Source organism: Alosa pseudoharengus, unplaced genomic scaffold, assembly GCF_046254945.1.
Source record: "Alosa pseudoharengus isolate Yale_2024_CS ecotype anadromous, Long Island Sound unplaced genomic scaffold, YU_APseudo_1.1 YU_APseudo_1.1_scf_16, whole genome shotgun sequence".
Lineage (NCBI taxonomy): Eukaryota > Metazoa > Chordata > Actinopteri > Clupeiformes > Clupeidae > Alosa > Alosa pseudoharengus.
Window position 1 is genome coordinate 35,882,556 of NW_027468630.1, and position 23,563 is coordinate 35,906,118.

The 23,563-nt window shown below is 41.6% G+C and overlaps 1 protein-coding gene across 1 annotated transcript; it reads right to left on the reverse strand.

The window, feature by feature from the left end:
- Positions 1-5,256: 5,256 nt before the first annotated feature.
- qser1 (glutamine and serine rich 1) lies at positions 5,257-23,200 on the reverse strand. The gene is made up of 13 exons (XM_076287887.1): positions 22,848-23,200; positions 17,338-17,438; positions 17,081-17,242; positions 13,248-16,835; positions 12,742-13,022; positions 12,208-12,324; positions 11,783-11,916; positions 11,230-11,435; positions 10,650-10,787; positions 10,172-10,269; positions 8,441-8,587; positions 7,322-7,417; positions 5,257-6,580 (listed from the first exon to the last, which is right to left on the reverse strand). Exons 1-13 carry the CDS (start codon positions 22,952-22,954, stop codon positions 6,440-6,442), a joined length of 5,316 nt encoding a protein of 1,771 aa, XP_076144002.1. The 5' UTR covers positions 22,955-23,200; the 3' UTR covers positions 5,257-6,439.
- Positions 23,201-23,563: the final 363 nt, after the last annotated feature.

Genomic DNA, 23,563 nt, shown 5'->3' on the forward strand with positions numbered 1-23,563 from the left:
TGATAACTCCGTTCTTGTTGTTCTGCCGTGACGTAAATGGGAAGTCAATCCTGAAGCCGCCACCCTCTTTGTCACACTTTGTTGGCATAAGTCACCTACAGTATACGCCTGAAGACATAATTAGCATAACAGATAAACTGATGGCTCTCGACGAGAAGAACTTTGTGTGTGCTTTAAAACACAAGAGTTATCTTCTTTTTTTTTTTATTTCAGTTGAGACTTGTGTGAAGTCAGCTTTATTCTCTTTAGGCCTACCTTTAAACTTGTAAATGTACTTAAAATGATTTATGTCATATTCATTTTACTAACTTAAACCCAAAATCTGTTCACCAAATTCTGTCTCTCTCTCTCTCTCTTTCTCACTCTCTCTCTCTCTCTCTCTCTCTCTCTCTCTCTCTCTCTCTCTCTCTCTCTCACACACACACACACACACACACTATCAAACATGAAACACTGATTACACAGATGCTGATATGAACCATTATACTCTTGAGGACATTCAAAGCATGTACAAATGGCTCTGTGTGTGCCCATGACTGCCAACCCTGCATCACGCTTAATTTCACACACTGTGCTGCTGCCATGTCACAATGTCCTCATGCAGGTATAGAGCTAAGCTTCACAGCATACAATGAGTGTCATTTTTCACAAAACATGTTATTCCTATTTTTGTCATTTTCAATCATTTATGAGGTAAAATACATGTTGTGGTTAATACTATGAAGTAGAATAGCATTCTTGGTATGGAACAGTCAAGAAAACTTCCTCTCTTTTGACCTTGAAGTCATAGGAATTGTTATCAAAGAATACTTAGGCTGACACCAGACATAATTTCACTGCTTTTCTTACATCCAGTAACTATATGCATGTGACAATAAACTTACTTGTATCTTGTATCCTTGTACTTACACCTTTGAGTTCATTCAGACGTTCCATTCATAAATAGCCAAACAATACGGTAAAACCCTCTACGTAATACTTTATTTGCTATTCCAGATCTGGTGCACACTTAATCCACCATTCTTTTCCCTCCTAAGGGTGACGGTAAATGGTCAATAAATCTTATTGTGTTATGCACTCTATAAACCTAACTAACACCCGCAAATTATTATTATTATTTAGAGGGCAATGGGGCAACCTAATGTCCAGAGAAGCAGGTAGAATCTAAAATAAAAAACTTAGACATCAGACACAGATTACAGTAAATTAGAAATGAGTAAATTCTTATTAAGTTTTAGACTGGACGAGAGGCCATCTGAACAAGAGCTAGAAAGCTCCCCATGTACACACTGTATTCACTTGCAAAAAACTGGTTTTACTAACAGACCTACAGCAGATTTGTTGTCATCAATTTGTCTGTGTCAATTCAAAATGACTGTCTTGTTGTAAGTCTTCCACATCCACATGGAAGTGTATTTACACTCTGCATCATAAATTAGGTGAAAGAAGATTAAGCCCTAATGGAGCCCTCTGGGTAGTTGACACAGATACCCAAAGTGTAGACCAGCAACTTCTTCTCCCACACCACAGACAAGATGGCGTCTGTGTAAACTGTATAGTGTGCCAGTACTTTACATGTCTGTCATTGGCTACTGCGTATGTGTGTACATGTATTATCAGTTGCACTGAGTTTCACAGTGGTATCTGTCTATACTTCTATTGCATATTTTCATGTATGTACTGAACGTGAACTGTGAATGTGAAACTATGTGGAAAATTAGTAATATCACAGAGTATGAACCAAACATTCATACTAACTGAATATCCGCCATTGCAAAGTCTTGCACAGCCTGTATATAATTGGTGAGCAGACAGACTGTGTGAAAGGAGAGCAGACTGGAGAGAAACCGGTCAGACGAGGGGCTGAGACCAAAACAGAAACAGGGCATCATCAGTCTCCTCCTGCCAGCACCTTGATTCCTGCGAAGTTTCTTGTGCTTGGTTGGTTTTACACTGTCCACATTCCCTCAAAGAATGGGTGCATGACTCATCATGACGGAAGGTGACGGACATACACATCATCATTATGCTTTTTGTGACTAGTCTAAATACAATTAAAGATTTTATCAAGACATAGTTGTCATTCTGACAGAAGGTGTGTTTGGAAATTACTTCAAACAATGTGGATTTTTTTCATTTTTGGAACCATTTCACATTTTACTTACAAGTTACTTGCATTCTAGTGTTCAGTAGAAATAAGTACATATAACTAAAATTTAGTTCAGTTGAATATTAAGTTCCTTAGCAAATGTTTTATGTCTACGATACTTTAGCAAAATGCTTTCTTGACAACTCAGAGAGGAAAAATCTATCAACAGCCATCATCAACACTCAACAGCAAGGAATCTGCTTAGCACGTGGCTGCTTAACCAGTTTGGCACCCTCTTTTTTCCCCAAATGATTATTTTTCTGTTGTTTTGTCACACATGTAACCAGCCCTTAGCTGTATACTTGTAAGCACCATCTAGAGTTAACAGGAATACTAAATGTGACGGCCCAGGGCAAGGTCAAAGCAGTGTTTGCTTTTCTGTTTCCTTATCCCTTCTCCTTTAAGTCCCATACTTTCCCCCTATCAGCAAAGCCTGGTCATGCTGAAAAATGGACAACCAACTGGACAACACTGATCATTTGTTTTCCCTTCTTTACTTCCTGTAATTTCACCACTGTTACCAATTTCTAAATACCAAAAACTAAAACACTAAGTGAAAGTTTGAAGTGAAAGAAATTAGAAGGAAAAAACTCTGGCCATTCAATAGCTTGTCCAAGGTGTGTACTGGATTCCTAGAGAAGCAATGCATTATGTGAGAGGAACTGAGAGGTAGGGCACAATCGACCGCTCCAGTAAACAAAATTCCATCCTCGTCAAAAGCAACACAAGGTTTCAGCCAACCTCAAAGGACCCTCTCAGCAGTGCTCCTACGTACAGAGCAACTATGCGCTCATCAGTATTCATATTTTTTTTGTTCTCTCACAGACATTTGTGTTGAACAAACATCCATTTCTCCCAGCAGTAAGTGAGCTGGAATCCCCGCCGCCCAGCTCCAGAGGACATCAGACAGTGCCCTTTTATATGGCCAGAGCTGGGTGGACAGATGTGGCTTTGTTTTGGTGGACAGAGAAGTTCCCGCCATTGTGGTCTGCGACAATCATATTTTATTCAACAGGCTGCTGACTCTTTCGGACTGCAGGGGACATGATCTTCACCACCCGCTCTACAGACCACTTTGTCAGCGCGACAGCAGTTGGCCAGCTGGGACAGCCTCGCTTATTTCAGCTGACACACTCCACACGTGCGGCCAGAACCCTGCACCACTGGCTGGGTGTTGCGCTTGATACGGCCGCCGCGCGGGTTCATGGTGTCGTCATGGCTGTGTGTGGACAGGTTTAACTGTGCGCCAGTAGTAGGAGGCGGAAATGAAAAACCTGCGTCCCTGGCTTACATCACCCGGGTCAGTCCCTATGACGTCTCTGTGTGGTTGTGGCAAGGCTAAGGGCTGATGAATACTGCCGCCACATCACAGAGGATGCAGTGACTTTAGGAACTGATCTAAGGCATTTCTCCTATCATAAGGTCTAATCAATTATGTTATACTAAATGTAAAAGGAATAACAAATCTTTTATACATTATGCATGCCAAATGGTACAACCCTGTTTCCAATTAAGTTAGGACGCTATAAAATGTAAATAAAAACAGAATGAGATCATTTGCAAATCTCATAAACCTATATTTAGTTACAAAAATGGAAATCATACTAAATGTGGAAACTGACCAGTTTGTCTCTCTCATGTGAAATGATATGCTCATTTTGAATTTGATGCCAGCAACATGTCTCAAAAAAATGTGACAAGGGCAACAACAGGCAGGAAAAGTTGTGTACTGCTAAAAAAACACAAGGAGGAACATTGCCCAACTAATTGGGTTAACTGGCAGCGTGATTAGAAAAAGCATCCCAGAGTCTCTCAGAAGTAAAGATATGAAGATATTCATCACTCTGTAAAAATAATGCAAAAATATAAGAATAGAGCTCCTCAATGTGAAATTGTGAATACTTTGGAGATTTAACCATCTATAGTACATAATTTAATTTAATTTAAATTCAGAAATTCAATTCAATTATTCAGAAATCTTTGTAAACAAAGGACGTGGCTGCAAAACAGTATTGGATGGCGGTGATCTTCAACCTCAGATAGCACTGCATTACAAACAGACCTGTTTCTGTACAGAGAATGCAAAGAGAAGCCATATTTAGATATTATCTAGACATGCCGCCATCTTATGTGGGCCCAGGCTCTTAAGATGGACCGAGGCAAAGTAGAAAACTGTCCTGTAATTACCAATCAAAATGTGTAATTGTTTTTAAAAATCAGGGATTCTGCATATTCCAGGCTAGAAAGAGAGGGACCATCCAGCTTGCTCAAAAGCCAGCATTTATGGTATGAGGGAACATTAGTGCCTATGGCATGGGTAGGTGGCACATTTGGAAAGGCACAGTGAACACTAAATTATATAAATATATTCTGTGATCCAGATATCTTTTTCAGGGAAGACCTTGAATATTTCAGGAAGGTTATGTCTGACTGCATTCCAGAATCCAGGTGCTGAAATGGCATGCCTGCAGTCCAGACCTGTCCCATTGGGAACATCATGGAGAGAACATGATTATGAAGATACTGCTGAGCAGCTGAAATCCTTTATCAGGCAAGGATGGGACATTTCATTCTCAACATTTCTGTAACTGGTCTTGTTAATTCCCATACACAGGTCAAAGCATTGGGTTTATAGGGTTTACATGATTTGCAACTCATAGCATTCTGTTTTTATTTAAATTTTTACACAGAACCCAACGGGAAACAGGGTTGTTCATCATGGTAAAGCATAGTTACTTTATATAGTTTTGATGGATTCCAACTATCCCTTTCCACTGTTGCTGGTAGACTAAGAGCAAATTATGCCCGTCTCCTGTTTGCAGCTTGCGACAGCACTGAAATTGAGTTTTCAAAAAATAATGCTTTCAGTATCACCAAGGACGCTTGGGCCAGCCCATCATTAGCTCTACCCAACATGCAATACACCCACTAGTACTTAGCTCAACAGTGGCCTGACATTTGAAAATGTAATAGAGGGCCTTCACCCCCAGTCAGTAGAGGACGTCTACAGTGAATCACAGGGGAAATGCACACTTGTCATAGGCCCATTTTGTCACATGGTGCATCCAATAAAAGAAGACGAGGTGGACCATGCACTTGAAAACAGGCATAAAGTTTACTGAGTGCGCTCATTTAGTAAGAAATTTATTTCAATGTATCAGAAAATAATTGCAGTGTGTAACTCAGCTACACTTTTAAAAGCAAAACTCTAGTCTGATGCTGTTGGCATAATATTCAGTTTAAAACCGAGGCAAATTGCAAAATTATTAAGACAGGAATTATTTTAAGATTACATAGTGTACAACTGACATAAATGTATAGGGATTCTCCTCTGAAAACAAAAAAGTCTATTACAAAGATGAACATTATTACCATAATATTTTCTTCTGTGAAAAATACACCTATTAGTGAGATAAAATGTAGGTTTGTAAAGAAAACAGGAGTACAAAAGCAATGCACTTTTTATATCAGAGAAAATAGTTATGGTAATACAATTTATTACAATAAAATATAATAAAAAGCAGTATTAGAATTGCACCAACTCCATGTTCAGATGTATATCCTTTGTTAAAACAGAGTTTCTGAAGCACAAAAGGTATTTAATCTATATTAAGTAAAATTCATCTTTGAGAGAATGTACTGACAAAAAGCTTTCTTTACACAATGTACAGTATTATTTATAAATGTGGCACTCCATTGTAATAATGGATGTCTTACATATATATATTTTATGTATAGATCTACTCATTTACTAATCATCCCAACCTTTTTTTTTTAAAAGTTGCTGACATCTGATTGGAAGTGTTCAAAAGTCCTATGCAATTTTCTTTGTATCTAGTGCATGCTTATCAGTCCTGGTCCATCACAATTAAGCCAAAACGAAAACAAGAAAAAAACATTTGTGTGTACAAAATGTCAAACTAGAAGCAGCTTAGCTAGCTGTAAAACAAATAACGTAACAAGCTACGTTCAAATAACGTAACAAGCTATGTAGAAAATAACGTAACAAGCTACGTTCAAGAAGTGAAAGTCAGTCTGTGTGTTCTGTTTGTTTGTGCCGCATTTCTAGACGGCCTCTCCAAAAAAGAAAAAGCCAGGTCTGAACTGCTAAGAGCGCCGTCCCACTCATGCAACTCAACCCTGTTCTCCATCCGTGTCTAGTGCTTTAAAGGCAGGGAGCAGGGACGCTAATAGACCCCCACCCCATCCCACCCCACCATCCCAGTCGTCTGGCCCAGATCCCATCCAGAGGCCCATGGTCGCTTTTCCCTCCACCCCCTGCTGTCTTGGCTATAGGCAGGCCTGCTGCACCTGTGTCAGGAGCTCCCCAAAGCGGTCAAAGAGGCCCTCCACCCAGGCCCTGTTGCCGAGGCAGGTCTGCACCGTCTCCTCCTGCCCGAGGTCCTCCTCTCGAGAGCGCAGAGAAGTTATCTGCAAGGGAAGGAGGAGCAAAGCTATGACTACCTAGACTGCATACATACACATTTGAACAGATTCCTGTTGGCTGATTAAAGCATATTTCTATTAAAGGTGCATTCAGCGATCGTACGCAATTTCAAGCCCATAACACCTTTTTGTTATATTCAGCAAAGAAATCCATCACGACCGCTAGCTGCCCATTCTGTGAGTACACTGTAAAAACGGTCTCTGTAGGCAGCCCAGGCTCTGAAAACTGGAAACAAACAAAGTGGAGGCAGCCTGTCCCCAAAACAAAAATGAAACCCTGTGTAGTTTCTCTGGGAATACTGAAGGTAGGGGTGAGTTACCTCTCTGGCATGTTTTGTTTGGTCCTTGATTAAAAAATAATATGTGTTGTTTTGGACAAAAGTGTCTGCTAATACATTTAAATATAAACATAAACACAGACAAACACGACAAAAGCACAATCGCTGACTGCACCTTTAAGCAATCAAAAATGGAATTAGATGTTCTCTACACATTATTAACACTGCTGTTACGGAAAACCAACGTACAGGCGGCCATTGTATATCTGGGTGGACTGAATAACTGGACAAAGCTCGAGTCTACATAGTACTGATGGAATGGCATCCACTCTCAGTCCATACATAGTGTTCCCACAGATGCATGCGTGTTCAGTTTGTCACCAGGAGACCCTTAACCATTTTACAAACAAACATGTGGATGCATGTGGAAGCTGCTATTCTCTCTTACCTCATCCTTACACATAAGGTATGTATGGTACTTGTAGTGCTGAAGTGAGTGATAGAGAGAGAACCACTGTGTCTTGTGCTGATCCACTGTGTACTCCTATAAAAGAGACGAGAGAGGGGATAGAGTCAGTTCTCCACATTCATTAGTTTTCACTGAACTCTCTGTGAATTATACTGGTGAATTATAATAGTGAAAACAACTGACTGTGACATACAAGCCTGGACTGCTGATAAGATAACAAAAGATGGTTACCATCTAGAACAACATAAATAAGGAGAGGACAATGTGTACAGAGTACACCCCACACATTTACGTGTGGGGAAAATAAAGGTAGGAATTGCCATCTAGTGGTCAAGTTCTGAAGTGCTCTTTCCTGCCTTTAAGCAGTACAGCAATTTGATTTACCCCATGGCGTCAATTTTCAACATTTTTCAATATGCAGAGTTCCGTAAAAGCCTACTGGACAGCCCTGCACTTTGGACAATGCTGCTAAAGGGGTACCGAGTGCGTCACAAAGGAATAAAGGTCATGTTCCGGTACAGGGATATTACAGTATAGTTTACATCCCCCTTATAATCTACTGCATCATGTGTTCTGGAATCCTTCAAAACTGACCAAAAGTGGGTGTAAGGCATCGTTTCCCAACCTTGGGGCCGGGACCCCATGTGGGGTCGCCTGAAATTCAAATGGGGTTGGCTGAGATACTGGGTCTCACAATTGAACATTACATTGCAAAAAAATATACATAAATTAACCTTAAAATAAAATCATTAAAAAGCCCATGATATCCAGGTTAAGTAACAGATCATTCATTACAATCTAGCTAAGTAAAAATAAACTTAGACAGCGCGCATGAGACGTTTGATTGACGGAATTATGCTTGATCAATGTTCGAAACAAAGTAGCAAAACAACCAGGCACGCAAGGACATTTGGGGAAAATCAAAGTACCGCTCTCATCTGGATGTTACAGCAGAGATAAGTTGAGCTATCTCTCGCAATATGTGAATGATTGGGGTCGCCAACGTTTTGTGACATCAAAATAGGGTCACCTGCCAAAAAAGGTTGGGAACCACTGGTGTAAGGTGTACACATAATGGAAATCAGATCCTTTCCTTACCAATGGCAATTTGCTTGGGGATTTGGAAGGTTTCATCGTTTTCTTGTTGTAAGCCTTTCCACCTAGACGCACTTTAAAAGAAGGAGTCTCTCCATCTTTTTTCAGCTCCGTCACCACAGAGATCTCAGGAAAGCTGTCCAGGGCAGTCTGCAGGGACAACAGAGAGAAAAAGGTTGCAGAGTTGAGTCAAGCTTCCCATTCCATCACAGCCTTCTTCTCTTCACCCAATGAACATTTTAAACAATGAAACACACAAAGGAATTTACCACAGTGTGGAATTCTGTAGTTGTCTAGTAGGGGTCTAAGATGTGTTGTGTACAAATTGTATTCTAATGTATTCTTCTCAGTCTAGAACTTTCAATCATCAAAATCTGTATTGATATTATGGGGGTAATGTGTATATCAAAACTATGCCTAGGTACATGTAAGTCCCTCCTGTATTGTGTGATCTTGCTTTTTCAGGAATGCGTGCAAATATTTGCCTTGTCTAAATATTTCCTCACCTGCAAAAATCAAAACAAACCCTTTCAAGATCCTGCAGGGATAGGATGCCCTACATCATGGTACTGGACATACACATATGGTCCTAATCTGACATGAACACACACATGCACAGCATACACACACGCTGTCTACTCATATAGCCTCTATAACACTATTTACATATTGGAGGCACCTTTTTTTATTTATTAATTCAATAATTAATTCTCAGTTAAAGGTGCTCTAAGTGATGTTACACGGTTTTTAAGCCAAAACCTTTTTTGTTACATACAGAAAACATCACCTCACCATCCGCTAGCTGCCTGTGCCCTGAATACTCTGTTAAAAAAACGCGATCTCTGTGGACGGCCCAGGCTCCAAAAACAGCAACAAAAACAACCTGGTCCAGCCTGGACCATAAAAACATAAACTGTTTCAGCCAATTACGATGAGATGCACATTTAAGAGAGTTTTAATTGCACAGGAGGCAAGGTGAGGGAGTAGCGAGCTAGCTCTCTGTTTTGTCTGAATGTCAACAGAAGTGACGTTACCCAACATCGCTTAGAGCACCTTAAGACAGAGTTTCTTTAGTAGCAGTGTCTTTAGCAAACTGCATACATCAAGTCATAGAAAAATCTACCACAATGGTAAATTATTTGTAACCTTTTAAAATGACAACAATGTTTTTTAATTTCTAGTAGTGAAAACTCATTTTGCTGGTGGTATTCATTAATCTTCATTAACAACGGTCACAATAATCCATGTTGATTCTTCAAACAGCATTATATTGAACTATAAACACCCTATAAATGTATCTTAAAGTTAAACCCTAACTGATTCGCAGTATAATAGCTAATACTGAGTTAGAAATCACATCACTTAAATCTAAATTGGGGTAAGTAGACAATTATTTCAGTCCATCAATTGGGAAGCAAATTTAAGACTGATTTAAGCAATTCTTGTTCTTGTGACCAGTTTTTTTTTTTTTTTTTTATATATATTTTTTGGGCTTTTTATGCCTTTAATTATAGGACAGTGGAGATTGACAGGAAGTGAATGGGAGAGAGAGCAGGGGTGGGATCCGGAAAGGACCACGGGGCGGGAATCGAACCCGGGTCGCCGGCGTACAATGCAGGTGCCCCAGCCAGTTGCGCCACAGCTGGGGCCCTTGTGACCAGGTTTAATCCATCAGCAGGACACCTCTATAAAATTCGAATAACCTGATTATGAACCACTAACAGGTAAGGCTACCTTGAACAACTGTCCCATGCGCAGTTTGGGGAGTAATCTTCTTCTATTGTCTGTGATCATCCCATCCACTCTTTTCATGTGAGGCAGCAAAAGCTCATCTGATGAGGGTTAAAAAAAGACCAATTTTCAGTTCCAAGGTCATACATGTTTATATATGCAATTATAAATGAATTCATTTCACACAAACATGAATATTCCACAGCAAATATTTGTCATATTTATGCTGCTTTATGCAAAACTCTGAGGACAATTGAAGTGATTAATCATATTGTGATGTGATGTTGTGATGGGTCTCAGTCATTTAGCATCTTCCTGCTATACATAAAAAATGCAACGATTATATACTCATACATAACATCAGACGTACTGCTACTCTCATAATTAAACTTATGACAATGGCATGGTTCAGGATAGTCCAGGTTAATCTGTGGGTTTAACATGCTTGCGTGCTTTAGATTTCATCTCATTTCACACTCACCATTTTCACTCTCCAGAGTGATCATGAGCTCAGCATCCAGGGCCACACTGATGAGCAGCTCCACGTAGCTCCGGAACGTCTCCTTCATCATCCTGGTGTTGAGGAACCGAGAGGCGAACGGAATCGGAGGGGTGAACTCTGAAAAAGAGGAGAGTGACCCTAAGCAAGACAAAAAAAGCAGGCCAATCTGAACGTGTTACTTTCTTAATGTTAGTGGCTATCTACATAGTCTATATGTACAGACTACACATTATTTTAAGATACATAAGTGAAGATAAAAGCCAGATTTTCAGCAGGTGCTATTAGCAAAAGCAACATAGACTCCACTGAGCCACTGGTCTGACACCATAAGAAACTCATCCCCACACCCACGGGGGCATGTCACATCATAATGTCACTGCAAACATATTGCTGATTCGCTCATTGCCCGTCACTTCAAAAGTTGAAATTATTCTAACTGTGTTGTGCACCATTTTGCATTGCCAACGGTTATTTCGCCTGTAATTGCTGAATAACGCTAACATTTCATGGTCTTTCTTGGTAGTCATTTGCTGTCTGAATGGGCTTTAAAGGTCCTCACCATCATCTTCACTGAATGCCTCAGGAGAGGATGCGGAGGGAGAGGTGGCAAACGCCTCTTTCCACTTTTTCCTCTTCTTCGGCGGAGGCTCTGCCTTGGCCTTGGGCTGCTTTGGCCTGGGCCTGGAGAACGCCTTCAGTAAGGAGGGGTCAGACACAGCAGCAGGACCCATCCTGTGGGCAAGCAGGGCCTTCGTCTGAGAGCCTCTGTGAAGGAGCACGCGCAGCAACGTGTGTCAGAGCAACAGGTAGACAATGTAGCATACAGACACAGACTGTCACTACCACACACCGTCTTGTCTCTAGGGTGTGGTAGTAGTAGGTTTTGGTTTAATACCATGGCATCACCTATGGTTATTTCATGGCAAAATGTATTATAAAAATAATAGAACAATATAAAACAAAACAAACAAAAATGACAATGAATTGCAAGACTCTTTAAATCCACGTGCTATAAAATCTAGAACTTTTGTCATGGCTTGAAAGTGTGTGTGTTGAGGCACTGACTATATGCAAACTACAGATGGAACGACATGTTCAGAGTAGTACAGTACCTCATAGAGTGCATCGGCTTGCACCTTGGCTTCCTACTGCAGACCCGCACGTACTCTCTCTTGTTGACCGTGTCAAGGAACTTGACATACACTCTCCGATACATTGTCTTAGCATCTCCAAAGTACCCCAAGTACTAAAATCAAAACAAAAAATACATTTCAAGAGCCTCTCCCACATCATTATTTATTAAAAATAGAAAATATTTTAACCATAAAGGATTATTTCAAGTCTTATTTTCACAACATTTCTAATAAAAGAATAAAATTAAATGCAGTTACGACATAACACATCTTCTAATCCTTACTTTTCAACCAATAAAGATCTGCGTGAGTGCCTGAGTAGTACTAGGCTTAAATAAAATGTATGCTTAGTCAGTATTGTTGTATTAATATGTCATTGCTGGTTTTGGTTGGGCTCCACTCACACTGTTTGTGGCTGAAAACACTCGTCTTCCATCTCTCAGCTCGGGGATAAACTTCTGCAGCAGGGCCTTTTGTACTTTCCAGATGGCTGGAGGTTCCAGGCCCGTTTTCAACGTCACCTAGACCCAAACAAAAACAGAACATGCCACTGAGAAGATCAAACGCTGACACAGACAAAAGGGCTTACACTACAAAGTCACACAGACTGTGCCCATCCCATTCCGAGAGACTGAAGTGACTGGAATGATTCATTACTGTCTGATAGAACTCACCGCTAAAGCCATTTTTGGAGCATTCTAAGAGGATTGCACAACACATCTGTGAAATGCAGTCACTATTTAATATCTCCTAAAGCTGGTGCCTAATGCTGAAACCAATGGGTTGTTTGAAAGCTCTCTGTGGCTTAAGTCTCATGCTGATATTACTAAAAGGAAACAAATGTCTGCCAACAAAAAACAAAACAAAAACAAATCTAAACGAACACAGAGGGCAGACAAGGCAGATGGGGTCACGATTTCCCGAATATGAGAGTTTACCTTCAGGCTCTCAATGTCCTCATTTTTCACCACAAACTCGTCCCGCTCACGATACATCCCCTCGCCGCCACTGTCTGACAGCTCCTCGTCGGTCAGGCCCTCGATGGCAACGGTGACCAGCTGCACAGCCAACTGGTCAGGGGGGACGCCCTTAAGAAGTTCCTCTGTATTAAGTTCCTGCGGCGCCGCTGACTGCTGTTCCTGTGGCTTTACAGCTGATGACTGGGCACTCGTGCTCGTAGAGTGCTCCTGTTTTCCCACTGCACTTGTAGATCTATTGTCTGTGTGTGCGAGAATGTACAAAACTTCTATTATTATTAGATAATACAAAATACTTTTAATGAAATGCGAACATTACAAAGTACTCTGCACCAAGTTCAGTGAGGATATATTTGAACGGATAACTGATTTAATCTTTAGTCAAACTTAAATTGCCATTACTTGTCATTAACGGCCATTGTACGCAGCAAAATGATGAACAGAGATGTTATCAAAACCTTTTATACCTAATTTCTGTTTCTTGTCTGATTGCTCATCGAGACATGAGAGTGCAGAGCTGATGCTCTTCTGAAGGTCTTGGTTCCTTCCAGCTGCTTCATCCTCGTCGGACGAGAACGACGGAAGGGTTTCCAGGTTTTTGTGTAGCTCTTCATCCAGCCGCTTTGCTGAGCTCCCAGGGTGTGCACCCTGCGATATCATTGGAGCAGGGGGGTGTGGGAGTTTTGGCATAGCCAGTGGACAGGGGGGTCTCCTGGAGGATGTGGGGGGCTTCCTTGTGCGATTAGGGGTTCTGACTGGAGGAGAAGAATAATTCTGCTTTGGACCAGACTTGAGAAAATCTAGAAAGGACCCGATGAACCCAGTTTTGACCTCTGGTTGTTTTTCCTCAACTTCCCTTATCTTTTGACGCATCCTCTCCTGCTGTTGGTAGCTGTCAAGACAGCCCTCAGAGGCCGAGGGCGAACTCGTATCACTGCCTTTAGAGTTTTGACGCTTGGCTTGGCTGCTTCGTCTCTGAGACCTGGGCTGACCGTTTTCATCGTCAACGACCAGCTTGGAGGAACCTTTTGACCTATATTTTTTCTTTGGGAGACCATCAGCAATACATTCCACAAGACCATTTTCCATTTTGATGCCCATCCCTCCCTCAGAACAGGCCATATCTCTACCCTTGTGTAAGAGCCCTGATTGAGAACATTCCTGGCCAGCCAGGTGAAAGTTGGAAGGACCTCTACTGTCCATATTGCTATTTCCACTGGAGTTCAGAGATGCACCGTTCATGGGATTCCCAGCGTGCCCTTTGGGTAACATGCTTCTGTCAAGTGCCTCACGGACGACACCTCCTGCATTTCTGAGGACATTCGCTTCTTCACCAATTTCCTGTTGGGGGTTAATCATACCAGTGTTGTGTTGCATGTGTGAGTTTGCTAATGTAAATGCTTGATGCCCCCCGATTGCATCTTTGGGGTATCTATGAATGTCTGTTGTCAGTTGACTACCATTTACCGCCAGTGTCATAGACTGAGCGTTGGCCACAACTGTATGTTGCGATGAATAATTTGAAGATTCATGCCTGCTCTCATTTGACTGGTAGTGGCACTTGGAGTCTGTGGGGTTGGCTATTGAAGGCATGTCCCCTTCCGAGGAAGTGGCTTTCACGAAGTCTTGTGGGGTCACTCCACAGGCAGCCACCGTCGCGGCCAAAATGTCATCCACATTGGACAGGATGTTCCTCTCGTCTGCCAGCAGCATAGACTCGGGGAAGCAGATGGAGCTGAGGGTAAAATGTTGCTTTGCATCCTGCTGGTTTGATTGGCTGAAACTATCTTTTGGTGACAGGTGCTGCTTGGAGGCCTCTCCCGTGTCAGATCCTTGGTGCAGTACAACCTGCTGCTGATTTTGGCTGTCCACACCAAGATTAATCCCATTATTCATATGGAGATACTGGACTGGCTGCATTTGGTTTGCCACTTTGGCCGAATTCTGTCCTGTCTGAGATGGCGCTTGCTGGAGGAAGATCATCTGGGAGGGTTCTAGAAGGATTTGTGCCCCAGGAACGCGGACAAACTGCGCTTGACCTTGTGGGGACTGACAATGATCTTGCTGTATTCTAATGGTCTGGGTCTGATGGTTCTGTTGCTGTGACGATGGCACCTTCAGCAGGAGAGTGTGCTGTTTGAGTTCCTCTGCGTTCATGGGGGCGTGGGAAGACTGCATTAATGTTGAACTGCTCTTTGGGTCAGGCGTTTGGGTCCTCACATTGGCACTGTTTATAAGTTGCCCATGTTGGTTCAGGGACCCCATTCTCCCATTTTTCATGGGTTCCATGTTGGAGATCCCCATCACCTGATCCTCAGTTCGGGAATTGCTCCGAATGACACTCTGGGTGTTGTGTCTGTCGTCCATTTTGGAGACCACATACACCACGTTGTTCTGCGCTCCAACCTCGCCACTTGCCATGTGTGAGGATGTCTCCAGAGAGGCCTGCTGCAACGCTTGCACATCCTGAATCGGAAGCTCTCCACAATCCTCTTTGGAAGTGAGAAAGGAGTTCTCGTCTGGTTTGCCTTTGCCATATGCTGGCTTTAATTCCACTGAGGGTCTGTTGTTCTGTAAGGCTTGGGCATGAGAGGCCGTGGAAGAGGGCGGCGACTGAACCGGCAGCATGTACTTCTGAGGCTGCTGTAACAGTGCATCCTCTGCTTTACCACTGGGGGCAGGCTGTATGAGGCCGCAGTCCTGGGAGGAGTTTGAGTTTGGTAAACTTGAAGTGTGGTTGGAGGAGAACGAAGAGCTTTGAGTCACAGATTGTCCTGTCGCGTAGCTCTGTGAGGAACTGGCAGTAGCTGGCCCTTGGGCATAGTAGCTAACACTTGGCAGACCCTGAGAGAGGCTGGAGGAGTAGTTCTGAGAGGGGTTACCTATGCAGAGTCCCTGCACCTGGGCATCAAACCCTTCACTGTGCGCCACTGAGGGCAGTGCCTGCTGTTGTGGACTGGGAGAGCAAACTAATGACTGGCTGACAGACGTCACGTCATTCGTCTGGCTAGCAAACGAAGACAGCGTCTTGTAAATGGAAGGCAGTTTCTCCGTCTGACTGGAAGAGAAGGCCTGTGAATGGCTGATGGTGCTGGAGAGGGCTTGGGATGTGATGTAGGTCTGTGAGGGGCTGATGGACATCAGGCTGGGCAGCTGGGTGGATGTGAACGGCTGAGAGTGGGTGGCGATCACAGAGCTCTGCTTCGACAAAGGAGATGAGTAGCTCTGCTGTTGAATGTCGGGCGAGTCCGTCTGTGGCTGGGGTTCAGCCACCGGACCGTCGGCAGGGTGTGGGGTGATTTTGGAAGCGCAGTCTTTAGCTTTCGCTCCGGAGGCGGGTGAAAACCCAGGGGATGAAGGGTAGGCCTGAGATTGCGACAATGCGGGTTGAGATGCTATTTTTTGCTGTGCTCCACCGTTGAGTGAGTGAGCCGAGTCTCCAGCAGGGTTGCAGGGCACGGGGGTTTGGCGTGAAGGCTCTTGCTGGAAGGACACATCGCTCTCGCCAGCCAGGTAGCCCTGTAAAGAATGCTGCCCGCCGCCAGGCAGCTGCTCCTGACCTGACTGGGCGCTGGAAGGCCGCTGGTGGTGCTTGATCACACTACATTCACGCTGAAGTGCTCTCTCAATGGAGCCCGAGAAAACCGGGGCGCCGTAAGGCTGGGGGGCCTGCTGGGGGTTCCCAAGGGCCGAATGCAGCAGGCTGAACTGAGGTTGCAGGAGGTGTGGGGCAGACTCCTGGGCCGAGCGATATGTGGAGGACTGGGGAGGGAGGCCAGCTCCCCCTAACGAGGAGCCGCCGAGGCGATCGAAGGCCAGAACGGTAGGCACAGTACCTTGGGAAGATTTGATTTGGATGAGGGGGTCAGTGGAGGGCAGCAGGCCGTTGGAAGAGCTATAAGTGACATCCTGCACGGTCAGTGAGGGCGTGGTGGTGTAGCTGCGGGAGGGGAAGGCAGTGGGATGCTGGTAGGAGGAGAGGGCTGCGGTGGGGAACGTTCCAGATGAAGACAAGGCTCCAGTGAGAAACAGTTCTGTAGTTGAGGAGTTTGCAGCTATTAATGAAACACACACACAAACACAATCAACAAGCAATACATTATATAAACATCAACACTTCAATATTGTAGTATTATGTGTATAAATGTGTATAAATGTGTATATTGTGTGTATAAAAGAAAACAAGTTATATGTGAAAGTAAAACAGTTCTATGTCTGCACAGACAATAAACCACAGAACAAGTCATCCCAACATGCATGGTATAATAAGTAAACAACAAACTAGACTTCCTCAATATACCTGTCTGCCATGAGGGAGTCCTAAACTGGGGAAGGAGAGAAGCAGTAACAGGTCCAGCCTGAAGGCTTCGGGACTCGATGGCAGGAAGAAAGTTCATGACCGAGGATTCAGTAGTGTTACCACCAGAAGTATGCAAACTCGTTTCAAAGACCCCAGACAGACCTAAATTGTCAAACAAAGACATAAAGAAAATGGTGAGAAACACACATTTCCATGTATTTCCATTGGAATTGCATGCTCAACTGCTTTGTTCTAACCTGCTGGATGGTGTGTGGTGGTGTAGGATGGGATTTGGCTGGAAGCATACGTTTGCCGCTGGAGAAGTTCCGACTCCAAGTGTGTGGCAGCATAACTGGAACTAATCAAAGAAAAACAAAACAAAATGTACACTGGTGTAATAGGTTTCAATCTGTATCCACATTCAACTTTTAGGCCTGTATGGAAAAAGTGCTTAAACAGCACTTAACTAAAACTTAATGTATCTACTTTTGGAAACAATAATGTCAATCTAATGTCTATCATGCCTCATCAAATGCCGATTATTGATTTTTAAGCTTTTTGATGGTGCATCCCTCTGCTACATAGCTGTTTCCATGAGGATCTGACCACAATAATAATATTCATGAAAAAAAAACTCCTAAAGCAATACATATCAAACGAGCATAATGTGCACAGCTTAATTAGGGTTGTGCCAACTTTCAACACAAAATCAGCTCCTTGTTTACAATTGAAAGAAGGGCTCCAAACCAAACCCCAAAGCCCATGAAGGAAGATGGTTGCTTGGTACATGTGGTAATAAAGGTGATGCAAATTGAAGACAGCATGTTAGCAACCACTTTTACTTATACATTAGGTCATGTAATTACAACTGCATAACTAGGGCCTTCCTATGAAACTGTGAATAGCTGTGGATGCAAAGCTGTGGATGCCACTGTTCATGGCCAGGACGTTCCCTAACCCATATGCTCATAAATATTCTGCTGCTACATGACATTTAAACAGCCCTGGGATTCATTGTGAATTAGCTTAATTATTAATGACGAGAAACCTGTGAAATATGAAGGTGAGGTTAGACTCTCTCTCTCTCTCTCTCTCTCTCTCTCTCTCTCTCTCTCTCTCATTAGTCTTGCTATCAGATAATAGATTTGTGTAATTTTAAAAATCTGTTGTGTTCACCAGTGCACAAACAGATGTTGATTAAAGGCGGTGAGAAGAACTGCTCTATTCCAAAAAGGCATGTTGGGGTGTGTGAGCGGAAGGGATGTAAAACTGCCCATTCAGTGATGAAGGATTCTGGACTAGCACTAGAACGATACGCCGTATTGCACTGTATAGTCCTAACATTTTCTAATCGTGTTATCTACAGTACATTCACAGTCCTAGCTTTGCACACACAATACATGCATGTATGCACCTAACTTAAAATTTGTATAAAATCTAAATTCTCTAAAAGTAGGGGAAACAACTGAATGACCCTGGGGCACTATATGACTTGTAGAACATTAGTCAGTGTACTATTACCAAGTAAATCCAACTCAAAACACAATAAGGCCTGTATTTAAAGAACCTTTTAAAGGCTTTTTTCATTTCCTAAAATTTGAGGAACCAGACTTGCATACACTGAGAGTGAAAGTGGAAAACCACAACCAGATGACGATCACTGACAGTAACAAGAGGAACACACTGTCTGGACAACAACTCAACACTATGTGTAGTAGGTCATTAAATTTTTTCACCTGTAAGCAAGCCCAAAGTTCTTTAATAAATTTCAACAGCAAATGGTGTACATGTTTGGACTAAATATGACCTACAATGCTGGGTCATTACGTGTCAAACCAGACAAAATACAGGAAAATGGTTGCTGCACCGCCTCAGATTTTGCTCAAAGTTTGTCTTTTTAGGTCCCAAAAACTAAGACCGGTGAAATATTTTGTTAAATTCCAATGTTTTCACTCATGATTTTTATATCATTTTTACACTCAGAAATGCCTTATCTTTGAGGCCATGTTTGGGCATTAATATATTGAAAAGTATTATTCCTGGAAGACAGACATGTTCTCAGTATGATTGGACCATTAAAAGTTTGTACTACTGTCTGTAAACTCAATTTTATTTTTATTAATATTGAGCTAATATTTGAGGCCTCTGCAACAAATGCACTTGATTTGAAGGATAAAACAAAGTGTGATTGCATTTTTTGGTAATGTTCATAGGACTAAAATGGCATGTTGGGTAGCTAGTAGGAACACAAAAAACAGTGTGGGAATAGCTCTGTTTATAGTCATTTTGTGTAGAAAGTGCCAATGATGTACCATGTTTTATTCATACATAAATACATTTACTTGGTTACATTGTATACCTGGGTGATTCTCCAACTATGGTACTTTTTGGACCTGAACATTTTCAGAAAATGAAACATTTTTAATTAAAATATTACTGGCATAATTTGTTTCCCCAGTATGCCTAGATACCTGCCCTGAAGTTGGCTGTGCTGATTTTTATGGAATAATATGTATTTTTTGACATTTTTCCAGACAATGGCAAAAGCAATGGTCATTTCCACAACCGAACAAAAACAAGCCAACCTGTCTACCTATCACTACCATGGAGACAGATGTGGAAAAGACGGTCGTGGAAATGACATTTTCCCACTTTCCCTCTAATATCTCAAGTTTGACTAGCCTGTTAGTGTTAGTTTTAGAGTTAGCATTAAATAATCTCAAATTACACCTAATGAAATTGTAAAAATCCAGAATTTTTCCCATCGGAATGAATTATGAGCGGTTCAGAAATGACGTACAATAAACATACTCGCGGTATTTCTCATATTTACCTTGATATATCTCCTATGTATTAACCTCTGCTGGGATCATTCTTTCATTCAGCCATGTGGATCCCTCTGGAGTGTCAGTTGCTATGGTTACTGAGTATACAAATCTAGAATACTGAGCCTGGGATTGCATTTTATGCAGAGGTGTGGAAATGACGGTGAACCCAAGGGACAAGTGTTTAACATGTTTAAAATATGCCAAATCGAAAAGAAATATAAAAACAAATAGTAGATTTGAATGAATTGGGTTATAATGCATACTTTCTGTTTGAATTTTAAATTATATCAGTATTAGATTTTAAGTGAGATAAGGTCGAAGACCCAAAGTCTGGCCTAGGGACAGAGGAAAAATAGTAAAAAACGCATATAAAATGTCTTATATTTTATAAAAAACAACATAATTGAACAATGATTTTTTATATATAGGTTCCCCTAAATATGTAGTAAAGGGGAAAAAAATAAAAAAGTGGAAATGTTTTTTATTTTTTTAAATATATGTCAAGGACAGAAAAAGTACCACAGTTGGAGAATCACCCACCTATGTGTTTTCATTCTTGGCCCAGAGGCAAAACAATGATTTTGACTCCATTTATCTATCTATGGTACAACATTGGCACTTTATACACTAAATGCCCATACACTGAGCTACTTTCATAGTTTTTCAAGTGCCTACAACCTACCCCATATACCGTTTTAATTATATGAAAATGAAATGACAGAAAAACACAACTTCCCCTTGTTTAATCCTTAAAATCTTCAAGCCCATTATATGTGGAGAGCTGAAATATCGGTACAACATTAATAAAATATAGTATGTAAAGAAAAAAAATAATGATTGACAAAAATAAGTTTATACTACCCTTAATCTCACTCTTTTTGCACTTTTTTCCAAAAAAGGGCCTTGTAGAAAATCAATGGGCATACAGTACAAACTTGTAATGGTTCAGTCATACTGAGAACATGTTTGTTTCCAGCCTACAAAGTTTGGGCTGCCTATGTATCATATGTTTTATTATTAATGCCCAAACATTGCTTCCCAGATAATGTGATTTTCAGGCTGTGAAATTAAAGTAATTTCAAGGGCTTAAAATAATATAAAGACATAGGTTTTGAACAGAAATATTTTACAGGCCATAGTTTTGCGACCCATTCTTGATATAGACAAGGTTTGAACAAAATCTGAGACGATGCAGCAAAAACCTTATCTGATGACACGGAAAGACCCATACTGCTTTCCCAAGTAGGCTTATTACTCATATCACTCAGACTACCTTGCCCAAAATGATTGGAGACATAATTCAGGTGTAGGATTCAGTATACCAACTGACTGGCATTTTATTGTTTTATTGTCAGAGAGAATAACCGTAAAATGACTGCACACACACATCTTTCTCAATTGTGTGGTATCAGAAACAACTTCATAGGCCTTACTTGTCACCTCTAACCTCAAAAACATTTGCTTAAGGACTTAGCAAAGTTCACAGGACACTGCATCAACCATGTACAGCATTTCAAAGGGATGCAGGGGTGAACATTCTTCTAGAGGGGGGTTCAGGGGGCAAATAACTGATCTAAATGGATGATATAGGCTCTATGTCCCAAATATTTTAATGGTCCTTATGACACCATGTTGCTGATGGGAATTTTGATTCTAATAAACAGAAAAAGTTTCAGGCTGTCTAATGGACTACATCCCATGAGTAGTAGTTGTTCACTTAGACAGACTAACACAACATTACTGCATACATTCTCCGATTCAGTTAGCCTCAGGAGGACTACTGTAAATAATCAATGTTTATAGCTTGATCATGGAAGGAGATTTGACACACAAAACAATAGCCTACAGCAAATCAAACTGTATTGTAGAGGACTATTCCGCCCTTGAAATATTACACATTTGGCATTTTGACAAACATACACAAGTAAATATAGAATGCCCAAGTAATGAGACTTGTACACACTGAGAATCAAGTTAAATATCAGATGTTGAGTAGGCTATTGAGAATTCAATGAATGATTTGAATTGTCCTCTGTTGGAATCAAGCTGCTGAGACCATTAGCAGACCATATGACAAAACTTTCAGGTCTGGAAAACTTTTTTCAGACACTATAAGCTAATCATTAAACAAATAGCCTATTTGGAGACATAACAGACAGGCTCATCTGTCACATAACGTTACATTTTGATACGGTAGCAGCCTACGAGTTACTGCAGGATGACAAGTAGGTCACGTTAAAAATGATTGAATCATATAAGCACTTTCAAATGTGCATCGCACGTTGCTTCGAATTAGCCGACTTCCATGTTGCTAAACCGCAAAGTTCATTGACTTTTGTTTAGTAAACTGTGGTTTGAGTGCACGACGGGAACAATACAGCACTTAAATTCGTACTCTTCGTGTGCACGATTAACAGTTTTTGACCAGGTATCCCGCATGACACGTCGCCCCATGTAACACTGATTATGTCTGTCATATTATCGGGAAACAATTTTCGAATAAACCAAACACATCGTTTAAAATAGTCTAGATATGCAGGAGGAGTAAATTGTAGTTAGACTGCCTACACTTAAGTCGTCTGCTTGCAACATAAACATCTCCATAAATCGAGAGAACGTGATCCTTGTTTTTCCAAATGCACACATAGGCTATGCAGATAATCCATTGTGCTTAATGGCAATTAACGTGCAACAGTGCAGTAGCCTACGCATTGTAGCCCAAGTGACGGCCAGTGTTTTGTAGATGTCTCGGATTCAGGAAAATAATACTCTACTGATACTTTGTTAAGTCCAAAACTATTTCAAATAAACAGTGAATTGTGTGGTAAAACGACGCGCGCTAACTTTAAAATGCCCGTCACGTTTATGTTTGTTATGCTAGGCCTTCCATCACCGGAATTTTCTTTGGAAGGTGACCCGCCCTCCCCTTCATCTCTTACCTTGGTTTAATGCATGCGGTGCTACGCTCGTAGGCCCAAGCTGCGGTCTGTGGTGGAGGGGCAAGCGAGTCTGCGAAGCTTGGAGTCGGGTAATTCCTGTCCATCATCCGGTCGAGATTGGGAGTGATGCACTTCCCCGATATAGCTTTGTGGAGTAGGCACACATTCAAGTAAGAGGCCGGTTGAAACAATCACATTTTCTCGATGCATACATCAGAGGCGCCGACGAGTTGAGATACCGGTGTATCTGCGGCAGTGACTTCTAGCGAGAGATTAATGTATGATGATTATCACTGTGCATGTCCCCTGAATCAAACATCGTCCTGGCTGTGCATGGTGGTACGGTACTTGGATCGGATCCTCATGTTGGTTTATTTCCCAAGATGCACTTCCGACTAGTTGGAGTTGGAAGTTTTCAGTCTTGATGCGTTCTTCAATGAGCATAGTGCATGTTTAGGTATACTTTTTACGCCGCGTGCATATAATTTAAAACTAGTCTAGGCCTATAAAAAACATTTGTATGAATGATTATCTGTATTAGGCTACATGTTACCTAGATTCTAAACATTTACATTTTGCATAATAAATATATTTGGTAATTTCTGCAATAACTCAAGACAGGTAGGCCAACAATATTAGATTCACCTTTGCTGTGCCACTTTTCATGCAAGCTTCTTTACATACCTCATTAGGCTACTATAAAATAGGCTGTTTAT